The 16,105-nt window shown below is 40.1% G+C and overlaps 1 protein-coding gene across 6 annotated transcripts in view; it reads right to left on the bottom strand.

Moving 5' to 3' along the window:
- The window catches only part of EXD3 (exonuclease 3'-5' domain containing 3), a 429,786-nt gene that overhangs the window by 207,935 nt on the left and 205,746 nt on the right, over nt 1–16,105 (bottom strand). For all 6 annotated transcript variants that reach the window (XM_072633114.1, XM_072633118.1, XM_072633119.1 and 3 more), the window contains 2 exons: nt 11,547–11,620; nt 8,927–8,965 (listed from right to left, as the gene is read on the bottom strand). In XM_072633114.1, the coding sequence (XP_072489215.1) occupies nt 8,927–8,965; nt 11,547–11,620 (113 nt within the window). The remainder of the gene's footprint in view (nt 1–8,926; nt 8,966–11,546; nt 11,621–16,105) is intronic.

Below are 16,105 nucleotides of genomic sequence, written 5' to 3'. Positions count from 1 at the left end.
TGGCTAAATAAATAACAATATATGAATGTAATAAACTTACTACTTCATAAGAAATGAATAGTTTCAGAGGAAACTGGGAACATGTCTATGAACTGATGCAAAGTGAAGGGAGCAGAACTGAGAGAATGATTTATATATAACATTACAAAGAAAAAAACTTTGAAAGACTTTAGAACTCTGATCAGTAAGATGATAAAATACAATGCCAAAGGATCAAAGATAAAGCATGTTACCCACTTCCTGCCACAGAGATGATGGATTTAAAATGTAGAATGAAACATTCATCGTTGGACATGGTCAATGTGGGACTCAGTTTTACCTGAATTATGCATATATGTTTGTTAGGATGACTTTTTTCTTCTTAACTGTTCAATTGGAGGGGATGTGAGAGGAAGAGAAAATAAATGTTCTACTAATTGGAAACATTAACTTTTTTTTTTAAAGAGAAGGGAACTTAGGCATCAATATTTATAACAAGTTTACTGAAAATAATGCTCCAGAACTCTTTATCAGGGCTAGGCTGAGCCCTGGGAATAATCCTGTCCAACCTGGGGCCCACTCTCTTCCACCGTTCAGGCTGGCCTCAGTCTACCACCTGCAGAGTGAGACATGAGAAAGTACAAAAGCACAGCTCAGTGGTTCGGAGAGAAGTATCCATATAGGTTTCTCTCTGGATCTCTAGCTATGTTCCAAAACCAATTATAGATTTTGGACTACCTATTCTCTTTTTTTTTTAAAACTCATCTGGACATTTTTTTTCTTCCATCAGCGATGGTTCCTGCCATAGGCCATCTGGGTAGAATTCTGGTCCTGACAGTTGAACTGAAGGACATGTTCTAACAATCGGGTACCTGACTTCTTGGAACTAATCTCACAGGTTAGGGGGAGCCCCAAACATCACTGGCTATCTTTCAAAATCTGATCTTTCACCCGGGAGTTTCATTCAATCCTTTTGGAACCTACATACTATACTATTTGGCAGCCACGTTACACTAAGCTAATCCCCAATACCTTCCCTGGGTTTTAGCTGACATAGAAAACGTGAACAGCTGGGATTTGGATTTCTGGACCACAGCTTAAAATCCAGGAACAACAATCTCCCAGCCAGGACAGAGTACACCTAATAAAGACTGGTAGGATGGGTTTGCCTAGAGTTTTGAAATTCTTATGAATAGAGCTTTAAACCCTTTTTAAAAAAAACAAGGTGGCACAATGAGAAGAACCACAGAGCTGGAGTCAGAAGACCTACATACAAAACCCACCTCTCATACTCTACCTGCTTTTGTAAGTCATTTATGCTTTCTAGGCCTTTGCCTTCCCAACTGTATACTGAGGGGGTTGGACTGGGGAGTTCCTAAAGTTCCTTCCACTTGTAAATCCATGATCTTGGAGACCATCATCCTCAAAGTATAATTTAGCTCATTACCCCACTAATTGTGTTACCTTGTATGCGCCCACAGTGGAGCTAATTGGTCACTTTCCTGCCCACTATATTGCTTTACAAGAACTTCCTGAAATGTATCTCTTGGGTTGTGTGACCTTGTGTAAGTCACCCACCTCTCTGAGCCTTAGTTTTCTCAACTACAAAATGAAGGGGTTGGATTAGGTGACTTATGAGGTTCCTTCTACCTCTATGGTTACATGCCTCAACACTGAGTTATACAAATTACCTACAGTGTCATTTGGACACCCAAACCTAGCAATTTTGACTAATATTTCCAGGCTTCCTTTAATATGTAATAAAGCCTCTAAATAGATTTCAATTTCATTTGCTATAAACATATGAACTATGAACAACTCTAGTTTGAATTTTTTAACTAGTGACTTAAAACCTCTGCATGCGCATGAATCCCATTAGGCACTTCTTTTTCATTTTCTAAGATTAAGCTGACTTGAAATTCTAATTACCTTTGTCCCTGCATATTGGGAAAGTTCTCTACGAGGAACAATTAACACCACCTGGAGAATGACAGGACTGCACTACAGCCCTGCTGATGCTCCTCTTCCACACACCAGAGGGACTTAGGTTACAACTTTTCCATATTTTCCAGGGTTCCGAGAACTCATCTGGCTCTGAGCCAAAGCAGCATAAGTATGTTTGCAGGATCTCTGGTGAATGGAAGTACCTGCAGGGATTTTCTCTCTGGTTTAATCCCTCTTGGTGTATTTCAACTCTGGGCGCTTTCTGTTCCGGTGAAGAAATGCTTGAGAGGGCAGAATGAATAAATCTTGAAATTCACACTCTGGCAAATTGGCTTGATTTCCTAAATCCATAATTACAACATTCCTAAGAGATATGCATTCTTTCAGGCAGAATGAGTGAAGATTAGTTTTCTATTTCTTATCATTTATTTAACTTCTCAGTGAAGAGAATCTCCCCCAATCCCCAAGCACACTCACACCTTTCTTTTTTTAAACCTCTAAACCATCATGGACTTATTGCCTCCCTTTCTGGCACTAAACTAGTCAAGTAATTTTGTCTAAATGCACAATGGGGCCAAAGTACCCACTGCAGAGAGCCCACACTCCTTTGTGAATACTGGGTACTTGCCCTGTCCTCACAGAAGCCAGTATGTATCTTGTAGCAGCTCTCAGACAGGTACTGATCCCATTTACAGGTTATTTAATGAGTCAGGATAATTGCTGCAGGATTGGACTGTCTGATAACTACTGAGAGGAAAGAATGCTGAGAAGGGATTTTCAAGTGATTACAAAAGATTTATGACAGAAGTATAAACTGCTTTGTAAAAAACATCACTTCTAAGCACATCATATTACTTTAAAATATTTGAGGAGCCTTCTATATTGACCATGATTTAGAAGAGATAATGGGCAAAACAGACACCTGAAAAAGGATTCTAAAAACTAATCCAAATTAGTACTGATGGTGGGGCAGGAATCATTTATGCCTCCTAAGCCACTGTAGCATCAAACAGATCTGGTCTCTCATCAGGTTTTCTCTGGCCTACAGACTTTAAGCTCTTTATTGTGCCTTCCCTGAGTTCCACAATAGTTAGACCATTCTAGAATTATATTCCTATCAAAATTCTTAGAGTATTAAAGAGCTGGTTTATGAACACTTAGAAAGAAATGCAGCAATCACTAGTAGTCAGCAAGGGTTGACTGAGAACAAGTCATGATAAACTAACCACATTTTCTTTGCTGAAAGAGTTACCAGGGCAATACCAAAGATAGAGCATATCTGGATCTCAACTAGGGACTGACCAAACTCTCTTATGGTACACAAAATATATAAATGTAGCTGAAATGATAGTGCAGTTAAGTAGATTTACAGACAGTTACATGACACCTCCAATTATTATTAGTGGTATACCCATCACTTAATTAGAAAAAAGAAAAGGAAATGGGCAATGCTGAATACCAGATAAATAATTCTACTTCTAAAGGTACACACAGAGAAGCAGATGAAAGGAAAAAAAGAAAGGAGGAAGCAAAGGAGGAGGAGAGAGGGGGAAGGAAAGGGAGAGAGCAAACATGCATTTAGTAAGTACGTACTATGTACTGTGTTAAATGCTAGGGATAAGAATATAAGCAAGCAAGACAATCTCTGCTCTCAAGAAGCTTACATTCTAACTCAGGAAGACACACAAATGTGTGCTGGAAAGTTAAGGAAAGGTCTAGCCCAGGTGGCCCAGAAAATGAGGTGGAGGCTTAATTCTGGGCAAGAGAAGATAAAGGCTCGCCTATTTGAGCCTAGTGTGGTTTCTAGAGTGGAGTCCAAATTTTGGGTGGGTAGGAGCTGGGGATAAAGCAAAGACTCAAAGTCCCAGGTGGACAATGTAGACAAAATTCTCTTCATTAGCTCATAAAACACCCATGAGGACCAAATATGCTAGAATAGGCTGACAAGCTCATTACTGAAAGTTATTTGATGTCTATTTATTGATCTACCTCTAAAGAAAGAAAAACAGGTGAAAGCTATAAATATGAGGAATGATGTTTAGGTACAGAGAAGAAATTTATGACTGAGAGTTTTTTGATTCATGAATGTATATTACCAAAGGAAGTGGTAATGAACTTGAGATCCTTAACCTCCCAACATCTAGCAAATCTGCTTCTCACTCTTGCCAGTGTGGGATGATCTAGCTCTCTTACTCCCTAAAATGAGTAAAAATGACTCAAAATTCTCTTCTGATGATTCTACAATGCCAACAAATAACACATTTTAATGTCTGAAGTTCACATCTGCCACAATTTACTTGCAACTAAACTAAAGGTTTTGTGGGAATATGGTTATATGTTTGCTACAATTCCTGGCATCTGCCCCTGCAGCCCTCTGCTGAGAATAGGGCTCATGTGCTAAAATCATTTGATTTTCATGGTAAAATCATTTAAAGTAGAAAAGCAAACAAATCCATAAAGCTTCTGACTGACAATAGAGAAGACAGAAGAGAGGCTCTGAGGTTCCCCAGTGCTGAGCTGGCTTAGCAGCTGGCTTTTGCAGGAAGCCTTCATCACTACAGCAAAGATCTGTTGGGGCATGAGAGGTCAGCAGCCTGAGTGATGGAGCTGGTCTAGTCAAGAGAAAATGAGGGCCTGAGCCTTAGGAGGTCAGGGGCTAGTTCAGGCTCTGAAATGGAATTCCCATGTGAACTGGGCAGGACAAACATCTTATCATTTGCACACCAAATGGGAGCAGGTGCTTAGGATGCACCTTTGGTCCAAGTCCCAATGCACCCTTAAGTAATAGTGAACAACTTCACGATTCCCATGTAATCAAAACCAGCAAGAATCCCTACCCCATGTATAGAACTGAAATGGAGAGCACCCTGGCAAAACTCCAAGTAAAGGGATTGCATTCGGCCAGAGATTCCCCTCGAAGTCTCAATTGGATGTGCTGTTTTTCTTCACTTTGAGTCTTAAATAGTTGGGCAGAGTTCCTATACAGCTGTTCCACAGCTGCTGGGGTACAAAGCAGAGATGGCTGTATTCCAAAAGCACCTGAAGATAATGGTCAAACGTTTGGGTTTTCTCTTTGCTACTAGACTGGAATGTGGAAGCAGTAGGAGCAGCAAAGACAGCTTTGCAACCAAATTGCTGGGCTGTCTTGCTCCAAGAAGCAGAGCCTGTGGGTCACACATGCTTCATTTCCCCAAGGAAGAAGGAGAGACTAGTGTGGGCTCTCACTTTTGTCTCAGCCAACACTGTAGCAACAAAAATCTCTGCATAACAAAAGCTGTCCAAGACCCAGTTAATACAGTTATTTTAAAAATTATTTGATTCAACCAAAGTATAGGGACAGTCACAGCACTGAGAGATGAAAAGAAAGTTCAAGACCTTCTGCTCTAAATCCTCACCTGGACAGATAAGGTTCTGAAAGGTTGTGTTTTCACCATGGTCACACAGGTAGGTAAAAGCAGAGCCAGAATTCAATCTCAGATCTTTTGGATTCTCTTTACTACAACCTGATGTCCCTTGGCATTTATGAGATTTTAATAGGTGGGAATGAGGGGAGGGGAATTCCAGGAAGAGGAAGGTAACAAAGGCAAAGAGGTGGTAAAGGGAAAGCAAGCAAGTAAGTATTTGCTGTACCCTACACTTTACTTCCTCTTTACCTTTGGCTGTAGCAGTGAGAGGAAGAAAATGGAATGGTAAATTTGGGTAATATCATCGGGAACCTTGAATGCCAGGCTGAGGTCAGATTTACTTTGGGGAGGAGAAGCTAGTTCATTTCTGTTTTTTCCAGGTTGTCAGACATTTCCTCAATTATCTCCCTAACTTTGCTGTAAGGTATTTAGGGAGTGAGGTCAAACACCAAAGGGCCAGAAAAGAAACAAACTCTTTTCAAAACCCTGTCTGTCGGCCATGGTCATTGTCTCCTTCTCTGCCTTTACCCTCAGAGGAAGAGCCAGAAAACTCAACATCTAATCACTGTTCTAGATTAGAGAAGGCAAGCCTGGGGGCCTCATCAGGTATGCTGGGGAAGACAGGGATCTTCAGAGATATTTCACAAGTTTCTTCTTTGGGTAATGCTAGTGCATGCCTTCCTGCACCCTCCTCAGCTTAGTGCCTCCCCATCCATAGATAAAAACCAAGTAAGAGTTGCCAGTATCTTATGAATGAGATCACAGTTACTCTACTTTGGAAATGCCCACAGATGACTTTTGTTGACACCATGACATAAGTCTTGCTAAGTGATGGGACCATATAGATAACACCCAATAGGATGTGACTTCTTATTACATTCAACAATTTACTAATCGCTGAGAGGCTCAAGGAACAAAACCTAGCCCTTGTTCAGCCAGTGAGGGAGTGACATTGTCTCTTATTAAGACCGTCATAGGTAAAAAACCAAATCTTCAACTTTCTATGAACCCAGACACATCTAGTAACCAGTATTTCTGTTGATCTAGCATATATGTATAACTGAAATTCATAAGTGACCTTTCAATTGCTCTCAGAATCAAAGAGTAGTTTATATTTAAGTTTAGCTTTAGTGTTATGTACACTTAATTTTTTTCTAATCCCCAACCATATTAACCAAGGGGTACAGTATAAGAGTTCTGCATCCAGTCAAGAGATTGTTTTTCCTCTCATATAATTCTATGGACCTGTATGACAGTTGGTCAGTCAGCCAGTAAACATTTATTAAGCACTTATTATATGCCAATCACTGTGATATACAAAGACAGGCAAAAACATGGTCTCTGCCCTAGACTACTCACATTCTAATGGGAAAGACAACATGCAAACAACTGTGTCCTGAAGGGACTCAGTGAAGCCAGAAGGTGAAAGAAGGGGGAAGAGCTTTCTAGGCATCATGTACAGCTAATGGAAAGTCACTAACAGTAAAGAGGCGCTGTGTTTGACTACCAGCCAGAAGGGCAGTAAAGTCAGATAGTAGGGTGTTTGGAGGGAAGTAAAGTGTAAAAAGATAGGAAAGGCAGGAATGGTCCAGAGTCTAAAGAACTTTAAATGCCAAAGAGAGGAATTTATATTTGATCCTGGATGTAAGAGGGAATCACTAGAGTTTACTGAGTAGAGAAATGCAATGACATGCTTTAGGAAAATCACTTTTGTAGCTGAGTAGAAGATGAACTGAAATGGGGAGAGACTTGAGAAACAAGTCTGTCCATCTCTGGCAAATCAACCAGAAGGCTACTGCTTTCTATTAATAATTCAAATGTGAATGAGGATATGTGCACACATAAATATTGTAAAAGGTACAAACGCCAAGACTTGACATTAGACTATATATGTGGAGTGAATACAATTGAAGAGTCAAGGATGATATTGGGGGTTCAGGGTCTGGGGAACTAGAAGGATGGTGGGACCCCTTAATAGTAATAGGGAAATTAGGAAGAGAAGAGGATTTGGGGGTAAAAAGAATGTTTTGGACATGTTGATTTTGAAACGCCTAGAGGATATGCAATTCAAAATGTCCAAAAAGCAGCTGGAGATTCAAGATTGGAGCTCAGATGAGGAAAGGGCTAGATATATAGATCTGAGAATCACCTACACAGAGGTGATCATGGAACCCATGGAAGCTGATGAGAATACTAAGTGTGACAGTAGAAAGGATGAAGAGAAGGGGGTCCAGGCATGGTTAGGGGTGACATTTGAGGATACTCTAAAGCTTCACAATCAAACCAGTCAATATGATTTCATAAAGGAGCAGAGATCATTGCTTACTTTACCATTGCTTTGTTTACACAGTCTGAGCAAGGAAAGAGAAACACACCTGATTGTGGAATGATTTCTTTGGGATTTCAGTTCTGGTAGGGGTTATTATTTCCTTCATGTAAGGCCAGAGAACCACCTCCCTTGTCAAAGCTGGGGCTAGGACATATGACAGGGAAGTTCTTTGTAGGAAGGGACTTGTATTGATTAGAAAATTGCCAGAAAGGTACATACATTATAATACAAGATCGATCAATTGTCCTCTGCAGGCACTTCAAGTGAATACATGGCCAGTGGTTTTTTGTGAAGATGAATTTATGAACTCTTGATTGCATTTATCTTTCATTTGAGTGTTCGTGGAATGTGATTTATAAGAAGCTTAGAATATTTCCTCTACATTCATCTGGCAACACTGTGTATGCCATGTACAAACCCATGGCCTGAAAGGATGTCCTCAACAGTCCACTTAGCACAGAGTTACAGCCCTTTCCTTTGGTAATGGAGCCAGAACTAAACGTTAGTTTTCACAATTCTGAGTAAATTCCGAAATGTCAGATCCCACAAGTTGTGAGTAGATGAAAATGTCAGATCTTACATACAGTAAATGGTTTATTTGTCCAGAGGTAAGTCTGGACCTGTAGCAAAGAATTTTATGGATGTTCATGCAGAGGTAAGTACAAATATAGGCTTCTATTTATGGCTTTAAACCAATCAATTAATAACAAAAAATTTTAATGAGTTAAAAAGCAATAATGTAGTTTTGTCAGCTTTTGAGAATTCAACTAAAGTTAAAAATTAACTTCATTGCTTTTTAAGCTCTGATTCAAGCTTTCTCCTCCATGTAGGCTATATACTAATATTCAGATGGACCAGTACATATGTAAAAGGGTTAATTGGTGCCTTAAGATAGATGTGCATAAAAATATACCTTATCACATTCAAAACAAACCTGTTCATCTTATAGTTTATATTTTTTACATAGCTAAGTAGGTTTTTAGTCTTCTCTTACCTTATATAGCTTCACAATAATAAATACATATTAAAATTCCTACTTCTACCTAGCTGCATATGCATACAATTAAGAAGGGACTATATATCTCCCTTGCAAAAATGGCCAAGCTCCTAGGAAGCTGGCAAGCTTCCTTTACTTTATGTCATGCATTTCAGAACACCCTAAATCTTTTTCTTCTATGGGCCTCCACTGCCTCACTTAACAGGTCAAAGAGAGTTTAGTCCTAGGCTCTTAACTCAGTGCTCAAACGTTTTCAGTGAGTTAATTACTTACCTGAATGTGATCTTCCCAGTTCTCCTGGGTCATACTTTTCTGAAAAGCAATTAAAACAGATATGTAACTATTTTCTTAAATTAATCTTCTGGTGTAAAGGCATTAGACGTGAAGGGGAAGACAGTTCTTCCACAAGACCACAAGATTCATAGTAATTGACTTGAAATAAATTACCTGACTCATTTTCTACTGTCAACACTCAAACTTTAGCCATAAGGACAACATATCTAATTCAAAATATACCCAGTGATTTTTTTCCTTCAAAAGAGTGGAATACAGGAACTCCAGCTTCTCACACAGCCTTTTCCATCCTCACACTCTGATTACTTTCTGGTTATTCTGGGAAGAGGAATACAAATTCCAAATGAAACCTTAACTCATGAGTAGGCATGGTACATTGGAAAGAGCTCTGGATTTAGGTACAGAGAATCTGAGTTCAAATCCCAGGTTTTCTATTTTTACTTGTATGAGCCTGGACCGGGGCCTCAGTTTCGTTAACCATAAAATGAGGTAGTTGAATCAGATGATCTCTGAGGGCCCCATCCAGCTCACTAGTTAAGAAAGCAACTGTTTTCTCATAGGCATTCTATAGCCCTCATTGTGGCCTTTTTGTGTACTTGTCCAAAAGCAACCTGGGTTGTGATTTTGATAACACAGTGAATAAGCTAAAAGATGAGTAAAATGGTTCTAATTTTTCTAGGATTTTATGCAACATTTATTTTTTACTTTTTTATTTACCATAGAAGTATTGGTTGTGATGCAGTTACACACACACACACACACACACACACACACACACACACACACACACACACTCAGAAAAACTACTCCACTATATAAAGTAGGTCTCTTGCCTTTTGGTGAATCAGTATTGTCACATGACTCTAATCCAAACCTGCCTGCTATGAGAGATAACAGACACACACTGGGGAGATGAATGTGTGTTAAAGTCTAATAGCATGTTTTTAGCACATAACAAGTGGAAGCAAAAGTCATTAAATTGTTTACTTCTTGTATTTTTAAAAATTTTGGTAAATGTGAAGGAATTCAATCCGTTTTTTCTTTCCTTCTACCCACATTCATCATGGGGAAAATGCAATTACTTTTCTACACTATTCTACACTACATATGTATTTTCTACCATACAGGAGAAGCTGTGAAATGAATAGAGACCACCTGGGGAGATTTCTAGTCTCTAATTAAAAAAAAAGTCACTCACCCTCTAATGTAGGTAAATGATCCCAAGTGCCAGAGAATTCAGATGTGGTTTCTAGCTGAAAACCATCAGAAGAAACCAGAGGATCATGGACATGGAGCTGAAAGGGACCTCAGAGAGTAAATGACTTGCCCAAGGTCACATAAGTATCTGTGGTGGGATTTGAACCCAGGTCCTCTGACTTCAGAGCCAAGGCTCATTCTACTGTACCACACTGCCTGCCTCCATCCTCGTCCTAGAAAGGATTCTGACAGGGAGCACAGGGTTATTAAAAATCCAGACACTTTCCCCAGGAATATAATGTCCCTCACAGGTAATGGACAATGGCTTGAAGAGCCTTTTCAGTAGGATTGTTAGGTTTGCAGCACCTGCAAATTGGCTTGTTGATGATTTTCTCTGTGAAAAAGTGCTGTCAGTTCCCCTCAGTGCCCTTCTCTTTACCCCAGAATGTGGATGAATTATTAGGACCTGCAATGTATTCTCTTCCTCCTATTTAGAAGTCAACCTGATGTGAGCTCCTGTGAGACCTGCTGGGGCAGAGGAGAGGACACAAACTGCAGCCACTCAGATGTATCCCTTGGCCCACACGGTTTCCCTTCATGAGCGCACGTATTATCATCACCAGTTTATCTATGCCAAGAAAGCAGGAACCAAGGCCATTGCTCAACTCATGGACTGATAAGGTTGTGAGGGACTTAGAGATTATCTGGCCCAATTGCTTGATTTTATGGAGAGGATGTGGAAGCCCAGAGAAGTGAAATAATCTGCCTAAGGTCGCACAGTTAGGAGCAGAGCCAGGAACTCTGAATCCGTGAGAATGGACAGTGAAAATGGCCCCTGGACTCTAGGCATTTGCTTTCTAAGGTGACTTGAGACATACACGGTCATGGCCATTTTTATTCATGCAAGTGTTCAGCCTTTTTGTCCAATCTGAAGGGAGCAGAAGTCCAGATTTGGCTGTGCTGCAGGAAGCAGAACAGAACATTGTCTTTGAAAATTTGTACCCTTGAATCCAAGTGGAAAGTACTATCCCGAATAGCAGGTTACAGTGCAGATGATGCAATCTGATGTACATCAGAGGGGAGTATTTCACAGGATTCCAAAGACAATTTGGCACAGCATTAAATGCTTATGATGGACTGACTAAAGCCACTGACAGAGATACAGGTATGCTGTATTTCTCTTCCATGTTCTTGATGACTTTATCAATTAGTCAGCAAACATTCAGTAAGTGCCTACTATATGGCAGGCACTCTATGTCCAATGGTCAGAAACATTTTAAATTGAATTGCGTTGTATTTTCTCAGGAGTACAGAAGTACAGAAGCAGAGGTCCTTCTTTTTTGTTTTTAGACAGACAAACCTTCTTAGGAATAAACATCTTGCATATGCTATGCAGGCATACCTCGACAAACCTCTTGTAGAAGAGGTACCTGAGAGTTCCAAGGTGTCGTTGGTTCATGACATTTGGGCAGAGAGCTGAAACAAAGGGAAAGAAAATATCTTAGCCACATGACTTCAATTGTTAATGGATTTATTTTGTGTTGGTTTAGCTTTCTTTCCTACCTTGGCAGTTTGGTGGTAGGGAATGAGAAATCATTTTGTCATGAAATAACAGTCATCGTGGGCATATTTTCTCCCCCTAATATTTTAATAAATTCGATGTCTTCCTCTACAACATGCCAAAAGATGATTTTTTCTCACATCCTGCTAGTAGCAGCCCTCATTTACACTGTGGTTACTTTAAGCTGACGACTAAGACCTTTTGCCCAAATTGAGATTCATACTTTAAACCTTCCTTCTCACATTAGGAAGAAAATGACATTTCATTGTATCCCCTCCACTAGTCTTGGTAAAGAGAGAGGGAAGCATCATCTCACCTGGTTCCCATTCCACTGTGCTCCTTTCATCAGTCTGACCCTGGTCCATGAGTCTGGCCCTGTGCAGGGACCTCTCCTCATCCCCTTTCCTCCTTCCAGCTTTCCAGCTACATGCTACTGCCTAATGCTCTGACAAGATTCCACCCTGAAGTTCAACCTTTAGGGATGTTGCTGACCTATATGGACTTGTTTCTCAATAATTAACAATCAATCGATCATTTATTAAGCATCTTCTATCAGTCAGATACTGCTAGGCCCCCACCCTGTAATACCTTCTCTATCTCAGTGATTTTCAACCTCAAGTTGTCATGGTAGAAACCCCATTCTGTTTCTCCCACTGCCTTCTCCCTTATTTCTATCCCACAATGTCCTACTGTAAACCTGCTCATCCCTTCCACTGTGCATTTTAAAAGACCTACTCCATAGCTGGCAAATATGCTTTCATCTTTAATCTTTTCCTGTCTTGCTCCTATTTTCTTTCACTAAGACGTACTTTCCCTCACACCTGAAAAGTCATTGGTTGAGTTAGAATACTCCTTGCCCCTCACTGCAACTTCCTTTATCTCCAACACTACCTTCATCACTGAGGGAGCAATGACCCTCCTTTAGTGTTCACTCAATCCATACTGACTATCCAATCAAGATCTGAGTAGCTGTTATCTACCAACTTTCTGGACACTCTCCTTTCTTCAACTAATTCAATACTTGGTTCACGGTCTTTCTCTCCTCCCCAACTCCTGCTCTCATACTGAAAGGACTTCAACAAACACAAAGATACTCACATACCCTAAGGAACTGTACAGTTCCTTAACTTACTCACTTCATATGACCTACTCCTCCACCCCACTTCAGCTATATACATATTCTCAATTGCATTGTATTCTAGATCTTGTTGTTGTTCAGATGTTCATTCTTCGTGATCCCATGGACCACTGCATGCTCATATTGCCCATGGGATTTTCTGGGCAAAGATACTGGATTGGTTTGCCATTTGGTTCTCCAGTGGATTAAGGCAAAGAAAAGGCAAGTGACTTGCCCAGGGTCACATAGCTAGTAAGTATCTGAGGCTGGATTCCAGCTAGATTCCTGATTCCAGGCCCAGTGCTCCAGGCTATCTAGTTGCCTCCCTAGATCTTACCACAACCCATGAGTGGTAGCAAGAACTTCCACGTTCTATATTCATGAACTCTGAAATTCCCTTTTGTGATCACAATCTATTGTCATTCTACTTCTCCCTCTCCCTTGCACACCCAAACCCTGTTTTTTTTTGTTTTTTTATCGCTCTGTGATCTTCAATCACTCTGTTCCCTCAGCTCTTTCCCAGGCTTTCATCCTGCACTAGCTACACTCTTGAATCCCTTGCCTCCTCATACTATCAAAGATCTTGCTCCAGCAAATCAGAGTCTGGGATTACTCCACCATCTGTTGCCTTCTAAAGCTGTGTAGGATTTTAAAAGCTAAAAAGATTTTACATTTGATTTTAGAGACAATAGGAAACCACTGGATAGAGTGAGTAGAGAAATCATCTTGTCAGAGTTGCACTTAAGGACAAACACTTTAGCAGCAATGTGAAGGAGGGAGACCAATTGGTAGGATATCACAATAATCTAGGTAAGACGTGAGGAGAGACTGAATCTGAGTTCAGAAAAGGGCTCGGATGGGAGACATGGTGAGGATGGCAATTTGATCTCTGGGGGGAGAGAAATCTAATTCATGAATAATGCCAAAGTTACAGACCTTGAAGACTGGAAGAAAGGTGGCACTTGTAAAAGAAAAGGAGGTTTAGAAGAGAAGTCATCATCCTCGTTGACCTCTACATAGCATCTGATATTGCTGACCACTGTCTCATGGATATTTTCTCTTCCCTGAGTTTTTGTGACATTACCAAGGCTTTCCTTCCCAGAAGCTGATTTTTCTCTTATATGTTTTCTCTCTAAATGAAAGTATGAGATCCTCGAGAGGTTTTATTCCCCACTGCTTAGGATAATTTTTGGCACATGTGTTTAGTAAGTGCTTTTTCATTCATTCATACATGCATTTTTCTTGTTCTCCTTCTACCCATCTGACCATCCTTCCCTCTCTTTTGGTGGCTTATGGTCCTTATCAAGTCTCTCAACTCTGGACACACCCCAAAGCTCCATCTAACACTCTTTCCTTTTCTCTCTCTACACCCTCACTTGGTAACCTCATAGGTTCACATGGGTTTAATTATCTTCTCTTTGTATGTAACTCCCAGAGATTACCAACCAAGTCCCTCTCTTAAAATTAAGTTTAACATTACCACCTGCCAATTAGACATATATAATTCATGTTCAAAAAAGAACTTAATCTCTTTTCCCTTAAAGTCACTCCTTTTCCATTTTTTTCGATTACTTTTGAGGTACCACATTCTCCTTCTAGCCTCCCAGGGTTGTAACTCTTGCTATTATTAACTCCTCTCTCTCACTCTATGTATCCAATCAGTTGCCAAATCTTGCTGTTTCTAATTCCACCTCATCTCTAGCATTTGACCCCTTCTCACTACATACCAAGCCCTCACCTTAGCCTATGCCAATCCATTTTCCACAGAGCTACCAGTGATTAAATGTAGAACTGACCAAGTCACTCTGCTACTCAATAAACTCTAGCTGCTCCCTCTTGCCTTTAGAGAAAAGATAAACCTGGTTTGCAAAACCCAACACACCTGACCCCAACCTATTTTTCCTCCTTCATTATACAAACCCCTTTTGAACTTCCTGCAGTTCTTTGTACACAGCAACCCATCTCTTATTTCCATAGCTTGCACCAGCTTTCTCCCATGACTTCCTCCTCATATCTCTCTTATAGAATCCCTTGCTTCTGTCAAGACTCAACTCAAGTGCCACATTCTACATGAAACCTTTCCTGATTTCCCCATCTATTAGTATCTTTATTCCCAAGCTACCTTATGTTTATTCTATGAGAGACTATGGCATGGTGGATAGAGAGCTGGCCAGGAAGACCTGGGTTCAAGTTCCATCTCTGACATATGTGTGATCCTGGGCAAGTCACTTAGCTTCTCAATGTCATTGGTGATTTTTGAAGACTATGTAAGTTGCAGGGAAGGTGCCAGTCTCTTGGTGGATAGCATTTCCTCATCTGGGAGTTCCCTATACTAATGAAATTCAAGATTTCATGTTTATCTTATTTTTTTGTATATACTTACATATGTACAAGTTGTCTCTGCCCTGCCTCCCCCCGAAACCCACCTCCACCTCCATATAATTAAACTCTTTGGAAGGCAGGCGGTTTCATTTTTTTTTTTGTCTTTGTAACAAAACTGCCTAGTTCAGTGCCTGGCACACAGTAGGTACTTAATAACTGTTTGTCTGATTGATAACATAGGTCATATCTCTGCTTTTGTGTATGATGTAGCATGGGTTATAAAGCAGCATGATGTAGTAAAAAGAATTCTCAACCTTGGGACAGACAGAGGCCTTGAATTTTATTACAAATGTGCTATAAATTTTCTGGATAACCTTTGCCAAAGTTTTTTCTTTCTCTAGGCTTCAATTTCCCCATATGAAAAATGAAGGAGGTGAACTAGATAGTCTCTAAAATCTTTTCCAGTAGTGATTATTTTATGACACTGTGGCCAGGGGGTCCAGAGATTTGATTGGTCTCCTCTGTCCTGACCACTCTTTAATTATTTACTTAGCCTTGTAGACAAGTCCTGGACTAACCATCTTGTCCTTGACATGCATGGGATGGGCCAGAGAGGGAAGAGGCAAGGAGATTGATTAAAAGGGTATTTCTAGTACCCAAATATCAAAGAATCAGGGCTAAGAGTATGTTCATAGCTAGAGAATGTTCTGTAGGATATGCTATGGAATTTCTCTGACATTTTCAAATGTCCTGCATAAATGTAGTACTATGTATTTATAGGTGAATGCAGAGAAAGCCAGATTTCCCTTGACATCAGTCACTGTGTTAGAAGACATCTCTTCATTATCTTAACTTGTGATTTAATTTGATGGCTTTCATCATGCTACTCTCTAAGCGAAAAGTATTTGTCTTTTCATTAGAATATCAAACTGGAACACATTATCCCTGATAAAAAATTATT

Source organism: Notamacropus eugenii, chromosome 1, assembly GCF_028372415.1.
Source record: "Notamacropus eugenii isolate mMacEug1 chromosome 1, mMacEug1.pri_v2, whole genome shotgun sequence".
In the NCBI taxonomy this organism is placed as follows: domain Eukaryota; kingdom Metazoa; phylum Chordata; class Mammalia; order Diprotodontia; family Macropodidae; genus Notamacropus; species Notamacropus eugenii.
Note: the sequence above shows the minus strand (reverse complement) of the source record. Positions and strands in the feature narration are given on the sequence as shown.